Source organism: Lacerta agilis, chromosome 3 (genome assembly GCF_009819535.1).
Source record: "Lacerta agilis isolate rLacAgi1 chromosome 3, rLacAgi1.pri, whole genome shotgun sequence".
NCBI lineage: Eukaryota > Metazoa > Chordata > Lepidosauria > Squamata > Lacertidae > Lacerta > Lacerta agilis.
This window is the reverse complement of record NC_046314.1, coordinates 85,446,351-85,469,245: the sequence shown is the minus strand read 5'-3', so window position 1 is coordinate 85,469,245 and position 22,895 is coordinate 85,446,351. Positions and strand designations below refer to the sequence as shown.

Below are 22,895 nucleotides of genomic sequence, written 5' to 3'. Positions count from 1 at the left end.
TGTTATAGAGATTACAAGAATTATCAGGCTACAGAGCTCTTCTTAGGTCAATGCACAGAAGGGAGGGGAGAGATTGCCCAGGATTGATAGTTGCCTATCTCTTTAGTTCTTTCGCAAGGTACACCACAAGCTAGATAACTCTCCAGATCCCTGTTCTGCTTTGATCTTGAATGGCTTTGTGGAGTAGGATGTTTTCAAGACACACTATCTGGGCTCATCTCTCAGGAATGCATGGGGTTAACAGTCAGCACCATTTAATCGTTTGCAAATAACCCATCAGGAAATCTGTCAGGAAGTGGGTACAAATTCCTGAGGATTGATGCAAAGTATTGCACTAGCATAATTTCCTAGCAACAGTCCGTGCGTGGTCTGGTTGTGTCTGACTGATGTACATGCCCTCCACAGACGTGAAGGACAATGTAGTAGCTGCCTAACTGTGGAGTTCTAACAGAAATCCAAATATTTGACTATACTTGAACCAATCTGAAGTCAATAAAATATATAACCTTGTGAGCTCTTGAAAGATAGATAGACCTCCAGCAACCTGCCGGTAGAAAAAAAAATCCCATGGAAGATAAAAACTATGTCTGTGGTGCCTGGGGCTGATGGGATTTGTAGTCGCAAACATCTATCTATGGTGCATTTGGAACAGATCACACCAAGCTTGTAAACGGTCACATGGATCAGTATCAATTGGCAGGAAGTTATTTGCAGTTGTTTTATTGAAGATTCAGTGCAGTTTGACGTTGGCATGAATCACTTGGAGTAAAGATACGCATGCCATATTTGCAGATGCTAGAAAATTGGGTGGAATGACAGGTACTGCAGAGATTCAAAAATAATCATAATAAACTCTGTGAGTAGTAATACAGAATTTTGCTATTGCAAATATAAGGATATCAGTGACCGAAAAGCAAAAAAGAAGAGGTTAAAGGAACTGAAGAAAAGAATGAGAGAACAGCAAGGAAAAGAGGGAGAAAAGCTGTTGGCGAAGGCGATTGAAAGAAAAATTGAGAAGCGGAATGTCAGAATTGAAACAGACCAGGTGCATGTTTTAGCATCTACTGTTGAGGAATGAAACAAGTTGAAACATAATTTATGGACACTTTCCTTGGGTCCTTTGGCTATGAAACTACACAAGCCTATTTTGGGAATGCTTTAAAAGTAAGGAACTAAGTGGTGAAAGAGCACAAGGACATACAACTACAGGAGACCAACAAAACATGATGGTGTTCTGGATTTAATAATCTCCATTCCACCATACTATGTCAGCCTTCCCAAAATATCTATTTTTTTTCATTATTCAGGGAAACCTGCCACTGGAAATATTGAACAGTGCAAACTCTGATCAAAAGTTGTTTGTGCTACTAAAAAACAAACAAACAGCACCCATATAGTCAAAATACTGTATGTGTGATAAAATACATAATGAGAATAAATAATGCAAAGTTAGCCAAGGTGCAAACTTTTGCATGATGTATTCTGATATTTGGGGATGGGAGCAGCTCTGCAGGGCACTGGAGCCCCACCAGAAACCAGCTTCAGCCACTGGGTTCAAAAGTTTTAGGCCAGGGTAGGCTGCCTCAGGGCTGGGTGTCAAATGTGGTCTACCAGGCCCCTCAGCCTGATCCTCAGAATTCTCCTCAGGCCGCAGCCCTCACAGGCCCTACTTTGCACCCAATTGTTTTTGCCTGACTAGAATTGCACCCTTGGACCCCGATGATGCCTCCTGCTTGTCTGGATGGAAGATAAAAAGGGGTGTGTGAGTGTGTGTAGAAACTGCACAAAGGTAAATTTTACATTTGTAGCTCTGCCTGCTCTTGCCTCTAACCCCCCCCCCCCACTGGCAAGTGACCCTTGGAAGGTGAACCATCATGGGGGAAGTGCCCCCATTCCTGTTTTAGTCATTGCCCCACACACTTTCAACCATTTCTCCAGAGCCGAAAAGGCTAGAAGTGTACATTATAAAAATAAAAGTGTGCTTCTGAGGAAGCTAGATTATGTGCCTGCACTGCTCTTCTCTGGAAAAACTGCAGTTAGCAGTGTCTTCACATTGATCTGACTTCCAGATCTGATACCCAGACTAGACTACACTTTACATGCAAGTGTTTAACAGCCATTACAAAAACACACATTTGTATTTGTTGGGGGGGAGACCCTGGAACTAATTGTATCCCTCTCTTGCCTGCTGATCACTCCCATCAAAGCCAACTTTTTCTGCCTTTAACCATGAACGCACATGGACACAGAAAGGATAGAACAGTATCATTTAAAGTAAATTTCCTTTCTTTTTTCCCTTTCTTTTTTCTGCTGCATTTTCCACTGAGTTGCAGTGGCTCTGGTCTTGTCCACGACTTTATTACATCACTTTGTTAAAGCTGTCATTTTCCCTTGATTTTTTAAAAATATATTTCATCCCTTTCAGCATTTGCTATCATTTTAAATGCAATTAGTGCGACAAAGCAGAAAAAAGTACCTAAATCGACAATTGGGGTCACCAGAGCAGAATTTGACTTGCACATTGATTTCACACTTCTGGATTCCAGTTCCATATTCTTTTTTAAATGACTGATGAATATTATTAGAGATTTGCACAATGACTCTTCCCTAAGAGGAAATAACTCTGAAAATGAGGTTGGCAGAGGTTGCCACTGCTGGCTTGAGTGTTGTTGTTGTTGAGGGAACGTGTAGCATACCCTTATTTTTGCCGTGCAAAGTGTCCTTTTGGCAAAGTGTTTTATTTTGTACAATGAAGAATATCCTTTTATTTTTAAAGTGGACTGGCTGGCAAGTTCTTCACAGAGGGGAAGTAAGGCTGTCCCATAAGACTATTTCCAGTTATAATGCACTTGTCCTTAAAGAGCTTCTTAGACTGTTATATAAAGCCATCATGGCTTGTTCACTCAGCTTTGTCCCTCACAAGTCTATTCCGCCTAACATTTCAGAATTATGAAAAGCCAAAAGGCTGTGTGCCCATTCGACAGTGGAAGCCAAAGATCACCTTACCTCACCTTCAGGGGGACATAAGAAGAGACTGCTGGATCCGGCCACTGGCCCATCTAGTCCAGCATCCCATTCTCTCAGTGGCCAACCAGATGCCCATGAGAAACCCACAAGCAGGATTGAGCAGAAGAGCATTCTCCTCTCCTGTGTTTTCCAGCCACTGCTGTTCAGGAGCACTGCTGCCTCCAACCATGAAGGCAGAGCATGGCCATCATAGCTAGTAGCCATCAAGAGCCCTCTCTCCCATGAATTTCTCTAATCCTCTTTTAAAGGTTTGTGGCTGTTACCGTTTCCTGTGGGAGCAAGTGAAGAAGTATTTTCCTTTAACCTTTAATGAAGGGAGGACCATAGCTCAGTGGTAGAGCATCTGTTTTGCATGCAGAAGGCTCCCAGGTTCAATCAGCAGCATCTTCAGATAGGGCTGGGAGAGAGCCACTGGCAGCTAGTGTAGCAGGCAATAGTGGGAAGACAGGCGAACTAATACAGTCGTACCTCGGGTTACGTACGCTCCAGGTTACGTACTTTTTGGGTTACAAACTCCGGTAACCCGGAAGCGCAACCCGGAGTGCGCGCGGATGCGCAGAAGCGTTATGCGCAGTTCGCGCATGTGCAGATGGGTTCGCACATGTGCAGACCGCTACTTCCGGGTTTTTTGGGCACTTGTTCGGGTTGCGTGCTTCTCGGGTTACAAACTGTAACCCAGAACCAATTACGTACACAACCCGGGGCACCACTGTACCAGTGTACTGAATGAAGCAAAGATCACCAGTGTTGAAGCAATGATTCTTCAACATCAACTTCGTTGGACTGGTCATATTGTGCAGATGCCTGATTATCGTCTTCCAAAGCAACTACTCTATTCTGCACTTAAAAAGGGAATGTGTAATGCTGGTGGTCAACAAAAGAGGTTTAAAGACTGTCTCAAGGCAAATTTTTAAAAATGTAGTATAAGCACCGACAATTGGGAAACACTTGCCTGCGAGTGCTCCAATTGGAGAACAGCCTTTACCAAAGGTGTCATGGGCTTTGAAGACACTCAAACTCAGGACGCAAGAGAGAAACGTGCTAAGAGGAAGGCAAGTTTGGCAAACCCTCACAGTGATCAACTCCTGCCCAGTAACCAATGTCCCCACTGTGGAAGGACGTGTGGATCCATAATTGGCCTCCACAGTCACTTATGGACTCATTGTTAAAACCGTGTTTATGGAAGACAATCTACAAGTGATCACCAAAGAAGAAGAAGGGAGATAGATGGACCAAAAGTCTGACTCTGTATAAGGCTGACCAACGTTTTGTGCCGGTATTGATTCAAGGCCATTAGTAAAGACATTACCTCTCCAGAGTAACTGAGAAAGAAGGTGGGATTTTATTATTTTTTAAAATTTTAAACATAATTTCCGTCCCTTTCCTCCAAAGAGCTCAAAATGGCTGGCAACAAAGATAAAACACCCCTTACAAGTTGACGCTAAAGCTGCAGCAGGAAATAAAATACAGCTACTATTGCCAAATAAGAGCAGGAAAATAAAAAGCGTCCCACCCCCACCCCTTAACATGACAGAGATAGTCTCTGTATATGAAGGATCCATTCTTAGCTGCAGTGACTAAATAAGATTTTGCTAGGGATTGTCCTTTATGATTTTGTCTACGCCTTAAAAAAAAAAATTGCAGCTAAGCAAGTGGCCACCAGCAAATATTGTGGGAAATGCATTCCATAATTTTGTGGTTTCCAAAAATTCCCTTTCGTCAGTCTTGAACCTGCTGCCAAGGAATCTTGATGTGAAAATCCAGCTGTTCTTTTGAGACAGAGAATAATTTCTCTCTGTACACATATTCCACATCTTTATAAGCAGCACTTTCATTTTAAAAGCACAGGCCAGCATACAAATCAATATGGCTAACCTGACCAAAAACACCCACCCACCCCACTCACACAGGAGACCAAAGAACACCACAGCCAACCACAAAAGAACAATCACGCCCCACGCCATCCCCAACCTCTCTCACCACCAAAGGAGCACAAGCGAACAACAGAGAACCTGCACAGACAACACTGACACCAAACCCTACACATATTAAGTAAAACAGAAACATCATCACCCTACCCCACCCATCTCCACATCCCACCCACCTCTCTCCCCCTTCTCTCCCTAATGTCTCAACAACAACCGATTTGTAAAAATGTTATATGGAAAAATACGAGAGAGACATTGCATTACCTTTGTAAATCAAGAAAATCTTTAATAAAAATGTTTTGTTTTTTTTAAAGCACGGGCATATTGGACTTTCCCCACAGGGAAATGTCAGGGTGCCTTTCTGCTCCCCACAACTCCAACTGGAATTCCCAGGGAATTCCAGAAATGGTGAGGGAAATAGGTGTCTCCCAACAATTCTCAACACCCTTCACAAACTACATTTCCCAGGATCCTTTGGGGGAAAGCCGTGACTGTTCAAAGTGGTATGATACTACAGTGCAGATGGGGCCTTGGTCAGGCTTAGAACAGGACCATTGGACTCAATAGGATTTGTTGGTGCAAGGCTACAGAATGTCTCCCCCACCCCCAAGGGCCACATGCCAGTGGTGGGTGGGCCAGAGGCAAAGGGTAGGGGCAGAGCAAAAGATGTGAATCTTACCTTTGTACAATAGGCTGGCTCCTATACATCCACCCATCTCTATCCTCCATCCAGGTAAGCAAGAAGGATTATTAAAATGCAGGGACACATTCCAACCAGCCAAAAACACTCAAGGCCCGAAGCAGGGTTGATGAGAGGGTGCAGCCTGGGGAGAGTGCCAAGGGCTACTCAGAGGTCTGTTAGGACTGCATTTTGCCCCTGGGTCTGAGGTGTCAGTATTGTAATGTCTCATTCTCACATTGCATAATGTTGCGGGTTGCCTTTAATTACTTAATTGATGTATGAGTATGGGAACTATTTAAATGTCTCCTCCCTCTCTCTGCCCCCTACCCCTCTCTGCTGAAGAAGATGGATGTGAGAGTTGTCTTGTTGTTTTGTTATTTGCTTTATAAATAAAACCTTAGATGTTACCATTCCAACCACAGTTGCTTCTGCTGTATAGGATTGAGTTTACTATCTGCAAATGGGCGTTTAATGCCCACATGAGGTTCCCCACTCCTGTGTTGGTGGAAGGTGGATCAAGTTTTTCTGGGGAGTTAACTAAAACAGTGGCTCCCAACGTTTTTGGTAAGGCAGCCCACAAGTCCAAACTTACTTGACATGGTGACCCATCATTCTATTAAAACATGAATTTTTGACTTTTAGTCTTCAGCAGCTGTCAGTTTCATGCATCTTAAATGTAAGTTTGCCTATTTATAACCACTACCCAAGGCATCTGAATTTATTTAACGCCTCTATTAACGTAGAATTCGTTGAACTATTTATAGTACTTAGAAAGTTATTAACAGTTTTTAATGGGAATGTAAGAATACCAGTCTTCTGATTGCAAGATATTGCTTCATAAGTTATAAAAATCTGGTCCAAAAAATATGGTTACACAAGTGGTGTTAAATATAACAAACTGAGTATTTTAAATAGTTTTTCCACAATAAAGCCAATCTGGGCAAGTATTAGTGGGATGGCTGAGCTTGCTTTTTGACAGTGTGTAGGGTTTGATGGTTGTCAGGAATAGCCTCAGATCATTATTGATACATAGCCTTTTATTTCATCCTCATAGCAGTCTCTGCAGAATAACCTGCCTCTCAAAAATCTGTACCACCAAATTAATGCACCACAAGCATTTCTTAAGCCACAAGCTCAGGCTACTCAATAGTAACTAAGTTGTCTCTCTGTGTGTAAAATGAAGCCAAAATTCAGAAAACCTCACTTCCAAAAAATTGTCTTTGAAGGTCAAATCACATGGCTACTTGATAAGCTGTTCCTTTTGAACAGATAAAAACAACTTTGTGGCATCAGCTGCAAATGGGTTTTCCACCCACTCAGACATCTCTGTTTCTTCAGCAGAAAAGTAGTGGACAAATTCTGACTAAGCAGTTCCCAAGTGTTAACACGAGCGTTTCCTACATTTGGTTACAAGTGTCAACACAGCATTATAATATGACAACAAATCAAAAAGTTCTAAGAGGTATTATCATGCAAGTTGAGGATTAAAAGCAAGAATTGTTGGGGGTTTATTTATGAAGCCTGCCTGCTGTCTACTTGCACAGGCTTTGAGATTCATAGGCTGGGAACTAAAACTTCGCCTCCTTCCCCTTCTCTGATTATAAGATTGGCGGAGGGTGCCTTGGTAGTTCCACCACCCTCAGACGCAAAGGTAGTGGCGGCCCAGCAGAGTGCATTCATTGAAGGGATCCCAAGGGTCATCAGTCCAACCCCCGCAATGCAGGAATCTCAACTAAAGCATCCATGGCAGATGGCCATCCACCCTCTGCTTAAAAACCTCCAAGGAAGGTAAGCCTACCACCTTCCCGAGGTAGTCCATTCCACTGTCGAACAGCTCTTAGCATCAGAAAGTTCTTCCTGTTGTTTAGTCGGAATATCCTTTCTTGTACCTTGAAGCCATTGGTTTGGGTCCTACCCTCCAGAACAGGAGAAAACAAGCTTATTCCATCTTCCACGTTACAGCCCTTTTAGACATTTGAAGATGCCTATCATATCTCCTCTCACTCTCCTCTTTTCCAGGCTAAACATACCCAACTACCTCTACACACATTCTAGCTTGTCAATATTCTTCTTAAATTGTGGCACCCCAATCTGGACACAATACTCCAGGTGTGGTCTGTCCAAGGTAGAATAGATTAGTACTATTACTTCCCTTGATCTGGACACTATATTTCTGTTGATGCAACCTGGAATAGCATTAGCTTTTGTCCCTCTTTTTTATTTTTTGCTGCCACATCAGTGAGTACTAGTAGGGACAGGAGGCAACCAGCTCAGGGCTCACATTTCCAGCTGTATAAACTGAAGGAAGTAGAAGTGCATCAAACAGCCTTTTAGAACCCAGTTGTACAGCACAGCTGGATTTCAGAATTATAAAGAACTACACATGGAAAGCAGGATGAAGGCACTTCTGCTACAAACTTGGTGGGTGGGTAGGCAGGCAGGCACCAAAGTGACCCCCACCCCCCACTGTATTTATACATTGGGCTGCAGAACTTTAAAGACTAAGGATGACACCTCGAAAGTAATCAGGGGAATGTGGGTTGTACAAGTCTAAAGTCTGAGATACGTTTGTCATGGCTCAAAGCACCTTGAAGACTAATCTTGTACAGGTGCCACTAATGTGAGATTGCTAATCTTTTCACTTAGCCGTCATTTCGTATTTGTCCCTGCTACTCACATTATATCTTGCAGATTTGTACTGCAGAGTTTGGAGAATGTCCGCTTCAATGAATGTTGATCATTTGACACAAATTTTTGTGAATAAGAATGCTGGATCAGACTAAAACAAACAAACCCCACCTAGTCCAGCAGCCTGTTCTCACAACTTGCTGAAAATGCAAAAACAAAAACAAAAAAACCCCTTTCTTTTTCAAATGTGATAGAAATGTAAATAAGGAGAAAGCATATGAAATTTTACAGTATCACATTCCACTGCATCTTTGCAATCTGAACGTGAATAAATTCTTACACATTAGGAAAGAATTCTCTGTGCAAAAAAGTTGAGACAACCTACTACCCTATTAAAGTATGAGAACTTTTTACAATGGCTAGGTTAACTCATTATCTGAGAAGTAAGGGAGGCAAACAAAGCCAACATCATTTTATGAATAGATGGATAAACTTCATTTCTCATTGCAGCAGGTGGGTCTCAAGCACAAGGCTGTCAAGTTACAGTATTTTAATATGTAATCAGAGGTTGAAACTTTATTACGATTTATAAAACATTTATGAGAATTGTATAACATAGAATAAGGCAATCCATCAGAATAGGAGAAAGAATACTTGTAATTTTCTCACAGTAAATTGTATGATATAGAACATTCTCATATACAAGACTTTCAATGCAGTTATGTACAGACTGTATCACAGTATCTCTCTGTGTGTATACACACATATACATTTAAAAGAGGGAGGATCTTGTTCAGTAGCCAACTGGGAAATCTGCAAACAGGGCATGAGCACAAAGCATTCTTTCCATCCACGATTCCCAGCAACTGGTATTCAGAGGCATACTGCTACCATTGGAGGTAGTACATAGCTATCATGGGTAGCAGCCACTGATCACTTCATTCTCCATGTCCACAAGCTCAGAAATATACTAGTGAATTTAAGTCACTTATACATGAGTCAACATTTACTTCTGTGTTTAGGGAAATAAATTCAACACGTGTCTGAAAATAGTAATCCAAGATCATCACTGTTTATATGCCAACCGTCACCAAATTCTAGCCATTCACTACAGAGCACACATGTACATAAATAAGTGTATTTTCATGAAATCCATGTTTAAATGTATATTCATACTCAGATTTCATGAAAATACACTTATTTAGGCAAGCGGTTTCCCTTTGCAGGACTTTCTACGTACCGGTAACTACAGTACATTTGAAGCAGTAGTAACTTTGGTTTCTCTTTCAGGGAGCAGGTGACAGCTTTGTGGGGGCACTGGCTTTCTACCTGGCTTACTATCCCAACCTGCCTCTAGAAGAAATGCTGGGGAACAGTAACTTCATTGCGACTATTAGCGTTCAAGCAACAGGGACACAGACTTCCTATCCCTATAGAAAGGACTTACCCCAAGACCTATTCTAAACGTGCCCACTGCACTGTCACAATGGTGGTCCACTGATTTTCAATTGGTAAGATAATGTATAATTTCAACAACCTCTACATATTATCTGAAAGGAGACAACTGTATAGAACACATGCTGATACTTAGGTCCTGGCCTGTAATAAGGTGTGCAGGGTACCATTCACTGCAGGGTCATTCCAGGACACTGTAAAATACTTGACTTCAGATTCAGAGCTGTGAATGAGACACTCCCATTCCCCAGTTAAGGGATGTGAAGAGATGCAGTTTGGTTTGATGTTGTTATGATGCCTTAATTATAATAAATGTTTCACAAAATCATTTCTGAAGTTGTGATCTCAAAATGGCAAGGGTTTTTTTTAAGAAAAAAACTTCTTTGGTAACTGAATTTTCTTTGTTGGCAAACACAGCTGACAAATTTGGAACCACTGTTGTTCAATGTTTACACTGGACTTGCTAGCACAACAAATACTTAACGAAAGGCTAGCTGACTAGGCAATGGGAGTATTGCAGCAGCTCGCTCTGTCTGTCTGTCAAGTGTGTGTGTGTGTGTGTAATGGCTGCTTTAGGCAAAATTAATGAGCTGTTCCAAAAAGCCTTCAATGAAGTTGAATTTAATACTGATTTCACTGGAAACATTTTCAAGTATGACAAGATGCTTGGGTACATCCCCTTGAAGTTGGCTGCTGGTTATTTGTGTGCCTTCTGTAGTTGGATGCCTAAGAAAAGTTTGGAAACTGTTCGACTAAGGTCCTACTAGAGGTTTTAATATTATTGCTATGTGAAACAAACATTTCAAGACTGCAGGCAGTTCCATAGCGGTATTGAAATGAAACACACAGAGACAAGGGAATTTGTTTTTGTTTTTAATTGAGAGCTGTAAAATTAACTATAAATATGTTGCTGCTTATGATGATCCGTGGCTAGACACCAAAAACTTTCTTTTTCTACATTGTTCTCTTTCACAATGGTCTTCAAATTACAGGAGACAGCCATCTCAGTCCATTTCCTCTCCTTTCTGAGAACGCTATGGGACTAGCATTTCCTCCTATGAGTGTATGAATCAATTTTTGCCAGTTGTCGTCTACAGGGAACGGACCTTTTTCAGCTCTTTGAAGAGGACACGTTGTTTAACTATAGACAGAAAAGGAAAGAAAGTTTAGGTTTTCAAAAGGCCTTATCAAATCTACATACCTGTCCACTGACCTGCTAAGTCATATGTATCTTGCTATATGGAAATTAACACTTTCATCAGTAGAATCACAAATGTGTGTGTACAATTGGAATCACTTTCAATTTTGATTTTTTTTGGAAGCGTGAATAATCAACACCACCGTTTTTAAAAAAAAAACACGTCAAAAATTCAGGTAGGGATCTGTTCTTATGAATTAGAACACTGCAGGGAGAAAATAGAATTTTAGTATTGTCTCCTTTTAAAACAAGGAAGAAAACATAGTCTGAGTTTACAATTCTAGTCCAGTTTACATCACTGACATACTTGGGGCTGCCTCTAAAAGTGGTTTGGAAGCTTTAGCTGCTGCAAAATTTGAAGGCTAAGTTGCTCACCAGAACAAGACAGTTTGAGAATATAACACCAATCCTGGCTGCCAATTAGTTTTTGAGCCCAATTCAAAGTGCTGGTGCTAACCAATAAAACCTTACATAGCTCAAGACCTCAATCCCTGAGCCTCTCCCCATATTAACAGACCCAGACCTGCGCTCATCATCCAAGGCCCTTCTCTATGTCCCCCATCCCTGAGAGGTTCAGTGGATGAAAATAGAAGAATGGGTCTTTTCTCTGGTGGCTCCCCAACTGTAGAATGCTCTCCCCCAGAGAGGTTCACCTGGTGCCATCATTACATGTCCTTAGGTGCCAGGCAAAAACATTCTTCTTTATCCAGGCCTTTGGACATTAACTAATCTATGGTTTGTTAAATATGGGAGGACACTTATTATGATTCTTTAATTATGTTGCGTATCGTTATGCTCTGTATTTTTTTAATGTACACTTCCCAGGGATCTTTGCATAAAGGGTGGTATGTAAATTAATAATAATAACTTCTAAAACAGCTTTTTCAATTGCCTCATATAAGCAATGAGACCTGCAGTTTGTTCTAGCTAAACATCCTCTTCATGTTCATCTTTAATATGCATGTTCCTAGCTCTTTAAATGCTGAGTCTAATATGGCGGGACAGGGACAGTTGCACAAGGAGCAAGGCAGATGACCAGCTCCTGAATTTTTATTTACAAAACTGAACAATACTGTCTATTGTTAATATTTTAACTGATTTAGATTGTGTCACTGGAAATCTCTCCCAGCACCACAGCATTTTCCTAACTATGATAGTGAAATGAATGCATTTTAACATGTCAATGCATGTCTAAATATGTGTATTTACATGTTCCTGGACTTTTCTCATAGACATGTGCATCATTAAAAAAAATAACAATGGTAAAGACGTGCTTCCAGGCGCACTTAAGGCCACTGTGTGGCTTTTTAGCTAGTAAATAAGCTGCTGAATTGGCCAGTTTGTTTTTTAGCCAATAAATAATGGTGAATTCAAATGTTCTGGACTCCTCTGTATGCTCTTTTATTAAGTGAAAGCTAAAATCCTTGCAGTTTTTACAGCTTCCCTACAGAAAAAAAGGAAGCAATTGCACCAATCACTTAAAACTGAAGAATAAAAACAACTTTTTTATTTGAAAAAGCATCATCTAAAAACAAGCTACTATTTCATATAAAATTTTACTTTTATCTTTGATAAAAAAGGACTAAAAAGTTAATATAATTTTCATTTCAAGCCATCTTATAAAGCAGCACTAGAGTTCACGCAGCTGGGAACAGGTCTTGATTTCATCCACTGTTATGTGCCACTCCACACTCTGCCACTGTCATCCTATACAGCTCAGAGATTTTTTAAGAAAACACTGTGACCCATTGTTCCTTCTAAAACTGCCAGGATATTTCAAGGATGAATGTTTGTAATACAATTTGAATATACATACTATTCACATTCAATAAGTGGTTAAGATAATGTATTTATACCATTGTAAAACATCCCCCAACTTCTTACCTATAGGATCGTATCTCAATTTAACTAACTTTTCTTCAAGTCGGCCTCTTTTCGTGTTGAAAGCAAAACCTGTTCCTGCTTCACTCAACATCCGCACAAGGATAAACCTAGAACGATAAACAAAAAGTGGAACTACTGCCTGCCATTTATTCTTACTCCTTTACCTTAATTCATAATATAATTTCTAGAGGCATGATTAACAATTTTAGTTTATTTTCTTTTATTTATTTTACTAAGTTTAGATAAAGTTACCTGTTGCCAAAACTTCACTCTAATTATATTTGCAAAAGATTTTGTTTAATAAACTGTAAACTACCAATCAGTGTTATAAATATTAAAGATAACAATTCCTCTATTTCAATGCTTATTACACTAAAACAAAATTAAAACAGCATTTGAAAAACACACACAACAGCTGTGCTTTCTAAAAAAAAGATGACCACACTGCTAAGCCCCTTGTTGGCATCCATCACAAGAGACAATGGAGTGCACCTCTAGGAGTGAAGTCAGATCACTGGAGAATCATAGCGCTTGCTGTAGCTGCAGAGATGGGTAATTCGTAAGTGCTGCCTCCCACATTGTTTTTGCTGCATGAGCAGCACCAAAGTGACCTCTCTGGGGTGCAAGCCTGGGCAGTGTGTATGGAGGTTCTGGGCTGCCCAGATGACAAGACTCTCCTCTTGGCCTCACTGATGTGGTCCAAAGGAAAGGAAAGCAATATGTTTGGCACCCGCGTGGCTGCACTCTCCATTATTTTATTAAGACAGGCTTACGTTTACACTCTTAACAGAGCAACCCTTTGAATGTCTATGCAAAAATAAGAACCATTTGCTTCAGTGGGGTTTTCTCACAGGTAAGTGTGTAAAACATTGCAGACCTAATCTTATGAACCACAAATGATTTTTCACCATCCAACAGATGGGTGGTTGTTATTAAGAGAGCCAGTGTGGTGGCATTTTTCGTAACAAAACATACACCCAAACCCACACCCACAAATACAAAACAAATACAAATATTGCCAGGATTCTTCTTCTTGTTTGCATACGTAAAGAAAAAATTTCTATTTCCAAATCTTGACAGTTGACTTCCCCTGCCTTTTCACCTTCGGTTTTAAATCCATAATCTTCTTTGCCAATAAATTCTTCATAAAAAAAAAAGAGAGCCAGTGTGGTGGTGTGGTTAAGTGCGGTAGACTCGTAATCTGGTGAACCGGGTTCGAGTCTCCACTCCTCCACATGCAGCTGCTGGGTGACCTTGGGCTAGTCACACTTCTTTGAAGTCTCTCAGCCCCACTCACCTCACAGAGTGTTTGTTGTGGGGGAGGAAGGGAAAAGAGAATGTTAGCCGCTTTGAGACTCCTTCGGGTAGTGATAAAGCAGGATATCAAATCAAACTCTTCTTCTTCTTCTTCTTCTTCTTATTATTATTATTATTATTATTATTATTATTATTAAGTCTATTTGGATGCTGTTGAGGCTGAGGTCAGTTTGTTCCTTTAAAACCTGTCCTTAAGTATGCATGTTAGTAATTTGATTAAACTACTAGAATTAGAGGGATATTTTCAGAGCTGCAGGAGCTTAGCAACAGCTCCACTGAAGGCTGATTTTTTCAAGCTCTACAAGATTGTTTATCACTTCTCCCCATCATCACCACTATTAGCAATCTGTATGCAAGGGTTTGTGCCCTCCAAAAATAAAAGCAACTTTAATATCACTCCTTCCAGAAGGAGGGAGTCTTCCCTTGAATTTACCCAGCAGCTTAAGTGGTAAAAGTTCTGCAGCAATATTCATGATCTACCATATATACCGGTAGTTTCACAGCAGAGCTCTCTATAGGCCTGAACCACTGGTATAACAAACGAAGCAAAACTTAAGCATTTAGTCTTCAAAAATCAAACAGAAAGAGTAGCCGTAAACCGTTCTTGAAGTCATTACTCCAAATTTTAATTTGATGATGTGGCAATAATGGTAATAACCATTAATGTTTATAACAGCAGTATGAGAAATTTCATGTGGTTTTGGAAGTTTACTTCAGATTAAATTTCAGTCGGGGAATAGAAATGCAAAACAGCATTGCTTTGATAGACAACTACAGTGGTACCCCGCAAGACGAATGCCTCGCACAACGAAAAACTCGCAAAGCGAAAGGGTTTTGCGAGTTTTTAGTTGACTCGCGAGTCGAATTCGTCTATGGCTGTTTTTCGCAAGACGAATTCGTCTGGCGAGGTACCACTGTAAGCCGGCACCGGAGCCACGCGGTGCCGCGTTTTAAGGCTGCAGCGAGTGAACAGCAGCGCTGCTGTTTGCTCTCTGCAGCCTTAAAACGCGGCGCCGCGCGGCTCCGGTGCCGGTCGGGAGGGGCCCCCGGACTTTTTTCCCCATAGGAACGCATTAATTAAATTTTAATGCGTTCCTATGGGAAACGGTGCCCCGCAAGACGAAATTTCCGCAAGACGAAAAGTCTTGTGGAACGAATTAATTTCGTCTTGCGAGGCACCACTGTACTACACATTTAGAGGACATCTGAAGGCAGCCCTGTTTAGGAAAGCTTTTAATGTGTGATATTTTAATGTATTTGATTTTTGTTGAAAGCTGCCCAGAGTGGCTGGCGAAATCCAGCCAGATGAGTGGGGTACAAATATTAGTAATAATAATAATATTATTATTATTATTTTATTTATTTCATGAAATTTATATACTGCTGAACTGTAAAAAAAACACAACAACCTCCAAGTGGTGGAAACATGGAAATGAGTGCTTCCATGAGTGCCAGGTTGTCTTCAACCACTTGAAAGACTCACTGCAAACTGCAAGCAAAGTGCTATCAAACTATACAGTCATACCTCGGAAGTTGAACACCTTGCAAGACGGACGTTTGGCTCCCAAACACCGCAAACCTGGAAGTGATTGTTCCTGTTTGCAAATGTTCTTTGGAACCTGAACATCCATCACGGCTTCTGATTGGCTGCAGGAGCAGCGCCTTGGTCCCCGAACATTTTGGAAGTCAAATGCACTTCCGGAACGGATTCTGTTCAGCTTGCGAGGTACGACTGTACTTAATTTTAAAGCTGAACTAGACTTGTCTCTGATCCATGAAATCCTGTTTTTCAGAGTCATGAGTACCACTCCCAATTCAGAGCTGCATCTAATTAACAGGGCAATCCTATCAGAAGCAAGTCTTAGTGTTCAATGGGCCAACTCTTGAGAATGACTTTACTACAGTAGCATTCTGTGTCTCTCTCTTCAGGCTTCAAGATTTCACTGCATATTACTCATGAGCCTGTTGTCACTATTACTCACAAGTGAACAGTACCTTGCTCAAACAATTCAAAGCCTAAATATCCTGCTACAATAGGTACCTACCTAACTAACTAGCCAATACGTTTAACAAAATCATTTGCAGGCAACATTGTTACTGAGTTATTAAACAGCACTATCAGGCTATATCAGGCCCCAATTCCTCATACACATTCCTCACATGAAATCTTCTGTGGACAAGTCCTTCCAGTTGTAAAAGAATGGCAGTGACACATCTACAGATAAGCAAGAGTCTACTGCAGAAAATCCACAATCTCCATAGACAAAAGTACCAAGACCGCACTGGGACACTGATAACTGCAACTACAATGCTAAGCAAAACACAACCACAGTAGTAGGGAGATTTCACTTACTTTGATTTGCTCTTGGCCACTGGTTTTGCAGAATAGGAAAGAAAAAGAGAAATTATTTTACCACCATCTTTCTTATAAAAATTATACCTGCTGAGAAATGGTTTTCTTATTTAAATGCATTTCTAAATGCAGAGATACACCAAGATAGAACTACTGTATAGTTCCAGTTACAGGTAGGTAGCCCTGTTGGTCTGCCGTAGTAGAAACAAAATAAAAATAAAAAAAATCCTTCCAGTAGCACCTTAGAGACCAACCAATTGTTTGTGTAAGTGATTTTCCATCTGAAGCAGATGGGTCAGAAAGCTGGAACAGAAGCTGGGTTCCAAAGCTCTAAACTCTTATCATCCTCAATCAGCATGGACAGTGGCCAGGGATAACAAGCTGTAGCCCAACATCTGGACAGCCACAGGTTCCCCCATCCCTCTTCTAAAGCAATAATGCTATGCCATTCTAATTCTTTTCACTAAGCAGGTTCATCAATGGCGCTACAACACATATTAAGAGTATTTCATTCTGCCACACAGCTTTACTTCAGACCTTCCCCAATTTATGCCTTGCCTTCGTTAATCTCTTATTCTATCTTCTAACACAATTCACTGGGAAGAGTTCCTATTTGCCTGCCAAAATATATACTTTTCAGTAGGCATATTAACTTTCTATTTATTTTTATTGCATTTATATCCTACCTTTTCTCCAATGAGCCCAAGGTCGTATACATGGTCCTCCCCCTAATTTATTCCCCACAACAACCCTGTGAGGCAGGTTGGTTTGAGAGGCAGTTACACTAAGAGGCATGCTCTACATTCATAATACTTCCATCTATCCCAAAACAAAATCCTGATGTGGAAAACGAACTGCAGCAAGCTGTCATTCAGTGGATAACATGAATACAAACTGGGCTGCTGGGCTTTTCTCTAGTTGTGAAAACCACAGGGAATGATGAAAATTAGTGCTATGTAGAACAATCTTATATTTTTTTTCCAACTGCTGGTGAATGAGGCTAAAGGGCTCTAGGCACTCTTAAATTTTTAGGTATGACCTGAAAAAACCCATATGAACATGAAAATGTGTAGGTCAGGAAAACTCACCAAGGAGCTAGTGTTGGCCATGGTTCCCTGACAAAGCATGCTCAATGGCAAACTTGGGTTTTCCTTTTTTATAACGCCTAATGGACTTAACTGTCAGGGGTCCTTTACCTTTACCTTTAATGCAATATTTAGAAGAAACTGCATCCTGCCCATCTGAGTGAGCAACACATGAACCTTCAAAGAACGCTGACCATCTGTGTCAGCATCTTGCTTCCAGATTTTTGCTTTGATGTGTATAGCACAGTACATTATTCATGCGAAGAATTGATGCTTTTGAATTAGGTGCTGGAGGAGACTCTTGAGAATCCCATGGACTGCAAAAAGATCAAACTTATCCATCCTTAAAGAAATCAGCCCTGTGTGCTCACTGGAAGGACAGATCCTGAAGTTGAGGCTCCAGTACTTTGGCCACCTCATGAGAAGAGAAGACTCCCTAGAAAAGACCCTGGTGTTGGGAAAGATGGAGGGCACAAGGAGAAGGGGATGACAGAGGATGAGATGGTTGGACAGTGTTCTCGAAGCGACTGGCATGAGTTTGGCCAAACTGTGGGGGGCAGTGGAGGATAGGGGTGCCTGGCGTGCTCTGGTCCATGGGGTCACGAAGAGTCGGACACGACTGAACAACAAATATCATAGCTACCATTTTAAAATACAGGGAGCTCGAGTGCTGCATTGGGGTGAGAATGTTAATTAGGTTGGGGGGGCCGTGTTCAAATCCCCAATCAGTCACCGATTGATTTTCAGCCTAACCTTCCCCGTTGGACTGTCATGAGGATAAAATGGGGAGGAGGGGAAAGAGAGGGAGCAGCAGGGAACCACGCAAGCTGCTTGGAGGAAAGGCAGGGGGAAGCGTTTAACGGAAGAAGAGAGTGCTTTCCAAGGAAAATACAGGGGGTCGCATCGAGCTGCCCTGTTTCATCGTCTAGTGACATTGGATCAAGAGTCACAGGCGAAGTGACCCCTGCGAAGTACTGAAAAGGTAGGGAACTCTCACTGTAAGGAACTACAAGCCCCGGCCCACCCAACCCTTCTCCATCCCAGTAGCGGCGCTTTCTCTACCCAGGTACCCCCGGGAGCTATGGCGCCTCGGCCCAGGCCCATTCATCCCGGGGGCGCGGCAGGCAGCCGTTTCCCCAAAGCGGCCCTTCCGCCTTTCCCCGCGGCCTCCCACGCCCACTCACAATTGGCTACGGTCAGAAACATGGCTGCGTCAACAACGACAGCCGGGCTCCGCCGCCCACGAAGGCTTAGCCAGCCGTCCGCCTCAGAGCGACCGCCACCCTTTAGCGCTTCCGGGGCGTGCGCATTTCCACTTCCGGGTCCCAAGCCACCGCCCGGTTCACCCTGAGGGGTGGAAACGAAAGCGCTCGATGAAACTCCGCCCCCTTGCTTCCCATTCGCGCTTTCTCCGGCGTTGGCCCCGCCCCTAAGCCTCCTCTGCTTGCTTTCTAGGTCCCGTTCCCGCCTCCTTCACGACGTTGTCGCTTTACGGCTCTTCCGAACAAACGGTGCCTGCAGTTCACTTTGGCGGTTGTCCCTCCAAGCAGTCTCTGTGTTGAGCAATATAAATAGTCGAAACAAAATAAAAAATAAAAAAAATTCCTTCCAGTAGCTGCACACGAAAGCTCATACCAAGAAGAAACTTAGTTGGTCTCTAAGGTGCTACTGGAAGGAATTTTATAATAATTATTATTATTTTGTTTCGACTACGGCAGACCAACACGGCTACCTACCTGTAACTGGAAGTATAAATAATGTAATCTTTGTGTGTTTTGAGTAAATGACGATGTAGATCAGCTTGTGTTGAAGGCAGGGGATTGCAGATCTTTGCATTGCGACGCCATGCCATATACAAGAACTGCATTTCCCAGGCAGGCAGTAATAATGGGAGGAGGGAAACATGTGGCTTGAAGCCTATGGAAGCAGGTCTGCCATTGTAACTCGTAGCCTTTAACAATTATTATTTTTTGGCCAGAATGTGAGGCTGGCAGATGAAGTTGTTGAAAATGCCGGTGCCCGTTTCTCTGCTTTGATAGTGGAAAGCCAAGACCTACACACTTTTTAACTTTTGTGGTTTTTCACTGTTGGTGATACACACAAGATCAGTGCACCCTTCCAACTTGTACTGAAAAGGACAGCTTCTCCACATCAGAGACTGAGATCATTGGGCAAATTGAGGCCCGAAGAGAGGCAAGATTATGCAAGGAACTATCAATCCAGACAAAGGGAATGAAATCTGTCCCTCAGGCTGCTACAGCAGAGAGAGATGGGAAAGTCGGTCAGGTTGCTGGTTCTTTGGAGACACCAGCTTCATCAGGCTTGTCCTCTCCCTCAATTCACTCCATGTTAGTTGTTGGTGTATATATTATTATTTTGTATATACCTTTTATTTAATTTTAAACCTATACCACACTTTGACCAATATACAGCAGAATATTACATCACAAAAAATTCAGCCCCAAGAAGGTCAGCATGCAGAAAACAGAAATGTTCAAAGCAACAACAACAACAACAAAATGAGTGTCTTCAGGAATCCAGGATTGTCCTTCTTGTTCATAGAGGTAATAAAGCTACACCAGTGTGTTTTAAATAGGTCTTTAGGTCTTTGTCTTTTTGTTAGACACACTTTATTAGTAAATTTCTCAAACAAGAGCCAGTTCCAATGTTTTATTGAGCCAGTAGTTAAATATATTCCTTTTAAGTCCTTCCAAGCTTTAGCTATCATCAGTCTAGCTGCCAGCAGGAGGTAGCCAATATGAGGTTTAAATAAGATGTCTGATTTTTGCCCCTGGAACATATTTATTAATGGATCTTGACAATATTTTGTCCAGTGATATTTTAAACCTTATAAAATAGAAGAGGCCAAAGCTCCTCTATTCATTCTTCCTTATTCATTCAACAGCTGATTGGTTTGGTGAGGGGTGTCAGCCCCTCCCAGTGCTACTACACTTTGGTGGACTGAGATGTTGCCTTCTCAAACCTCAGTAGATCTTTGGGTGTGTCAGCAGCTGGTAGTGGTATGTGGTTTTATTTTCCCCATAACATGCACCTGTCCTTTATGGCACTTTAGAAACATATGGCATATGTGTTTGTCTGTATTCTGGAGTTTAGAAATGCACAAAATATACTTTTGTCCAAATATCTGGCCTCTGTGTATTCCATGTCACCGCAGGATCACTGTGCAACTGCAGAATGTGAGCAGGCGGAACAGCAATCAGCTCCCCAAAGCTGTCATTCTGTTCACACCAGGGAGTAAATTTCACTGAACTCAGTGGGTTTGCTTCTGCATAAATATGCTTAGAACTGGACTGTAAGAAGCAGGGTTTTTTCCCTTTTAAAAGTTTCAAAAATATGCAAATGGATTCCTGCTCTTCTCCCTACAATACCATTTATCCCTAAACTCTTCCCAATCCCTATTACCTTTCCTTCTTGCCCTCTGGTGCTCTTCAAGTAATTTGAAGAATTTTGGGAACTTTTAAAGTCATTATAATTAAATAGAGGCAAATGTGTTTCTTTTGCACATTTCTGAACACAGCACATGGCATCATAGACTGACATTTTTTTGTAGCCCCATAAGGGCCTTTTGACTAGTGACAACATGAATATAAAATTGACATTGACTAGAAGGTGCTTTTGACTTTAAAATTAAATGGTTCTCTTTTACATTTTAGCTTGCATTAACAACATTCACAAGCTGCACGAGCTACATGAATGAAACTTAAAGGGCATTTTTACAGTATGAGCTGTTTGCCAGTGAAATGGTGCCCCTCAAGAGGTGGTGGACCCTCCTTCCTTGGAAGTTTTAAAGCAGTGGTTGGATGGCCATCTGTCACTGATGCTTTACAAAAGTGCCCATAATTCTAAGAAGTTAGTGAATGTTTGAAATGATTGAACGCTAGAAATTACTAAATGCTTGGAGTCTTCCCTTGGGATTGAAGTTGCAATGCATGACAAAGGTTGTTGATGACCCATCAAAAGAAGATCCTTGTGTCTGAGAGATGGAGGTTGCCAGGTTAACATGGGCATGATGACACACAGGAAAAATATTGTCCTTCTGAAGAAGGGGACGAGCGGACAGATGGGGAGGGCCTGTGTTTGGCAATGTGTTCTGGAAACAAGAAGGAGAAAGTTGGAGAATGTCATATTGCACCTGCTGGACGAGGCTGCACCAAGAGACCAGACTGGCTGCTGCTTTGGACCTAAGCTTGCTGAAGCTATGAAGAGAGCTATGAGAGACCCTCTTGGGATGTAATGTTCTGCACTCCCTCCATTGAAGGCTTTAGGTGTAACAATTTGTAAAATAAACCATATTTCTTACAGACACTGGTGTCCACTGTGCCTTGATTCCCTCATGGAAACACCACCCTGGGTGAATGCCTGGAGCCCCCTGGAATCTTGCCACCACTCAGCAGAGACTGCAGGTGGCACAGTGGTCTAAACCACTAAGCCTCTTGGGCTTGCTGATTGGAAGGTTGGCAGTTCGAATCCTTGTGAAGGGGTGAGCTCCCCTTGCTCTGTCCCTAGCAGTTCAAAAGCACACCAGTACAAGTAGATAAATAGGTACCGCTGCAGCGGGAAGGTAAACGGAATTTCCGTGAGCTCTGGCTTCCGTCATGGTGTTCCGTTGTGCCAGAAGTGGTTTAGTCATGCTGGCCACATGACCTGGAAAAGCTGTCTGCAGACAAACGCCGGCTCCCTCAGCCTGAAAGCGAGATGAGCGCCACATCCCCATAGTCACTTTTGACTGGACTTAACTGTCCAGGGGTCCTTTACTTTATAATGCTACTATGGCAGGAGATGATTGTACAGACAATGGGAGAAAGGAGTTATTTCTCTTCTTCCTTTCATGTTAGAGAAACGTAATGTAGGAATTAATATTGATGCACCAGGCCTTTGAATGTTCTGCAGTTATCAATGCAACGAATATATGTCAGCTTGACATGCTGAAAGCACATTAATGAGGCCAAGAATGAATGCATAATAACAGCTAGTTAATGTGATATTATGTGGCATGAAAACAAATGGCTGACAGTAAAACTGAGTTCTGGAGTAACATGACATCCTCATTGGGAGTTGATTTGACAGGCCTGTTGGTGGCCCTGCTGATTTTGTTTTACATGTTCTGCCTTGTTTCCATTTCAGCTATATACAAGCAAAACTTATTATCAGTGTTCTGAACAGTCCTTTAGAAACCTATATCCATTGCGCAAAAAAAAAAAGGCTTTCCAGGAACATGTTAAAGAGGAGAGGGAACATTTGGGGTGATCAGATAGTGCTGCCATTAGGATCCTTTTGTCTGATCCACTTTTGTTGCCTCCTTTGGAGCAGGACCTGA

The 22,895-nt window shown here is 41.8% G+C and overlaps 2 protein-coding genes across 3 annotated transcripts in view; one reads left to right on the top strand and one right to left on the bottom strand.

The window, feature by feature from the left end:
* The window catches only part of RBKS (ribokinase), a 65,148-nt gene extending 55,092 nt beyond the window's left edge, over window positions 1-10,056 (top strand). The window contains exon 8 of the mRNA XM_033144606.1: window positions 9,556-10,056. Within this exon, the coding sequence (XP_033000497.1) occupies window positions 9,556-9,729 (174 nt within the window). The 3' untranslated portion in view covers window positions 9,730-10,056. The remainder of the gene's footprint in view (window positions 1-9,555) is intronic.
* A 521-nt stretch (window positions 10,057-10,577) lies between these two features.
* Window positions 10,578-18,861, bottom strand: MRPL33 (mitochondrial ribosomal protein L33). 2 transcript variants are annotated; one of them, XM_033144607.1, is made up of 4 exons: window positions 18,742-18,861; window positions 16,473-16,491; window positions 12,803-12,909; window positions 10,578-10,861 (listed from the first exon to the last, which is right to left on the bottom strand). In XM_033144607.1, the coding sequence occupies exons 1-4, from the start codon at window positions 18,761-18,763 to the stop codon at window positions 10,812-10,814; spliced, it is 198 nt and encodes a 65-aa protein (XP_033000498.1). In that variant the 5' UTR covers window positions 18,764-18,861; the 3' UTR covers window positions 10,578-10,811. The 2 variants fall into 2 exon arrangements, with proteins under 2 accessions (XP_033000498.1, XP_033000499.1); XM_033144608.1 differs by lacking the exons at window positions 16,473-16,491; window positions 18,742-18,861 and adding an exon at window positions 16,280-16,425.
* Window positions 18,862-22,895: the final 4,034 nt, after the last annotated feature.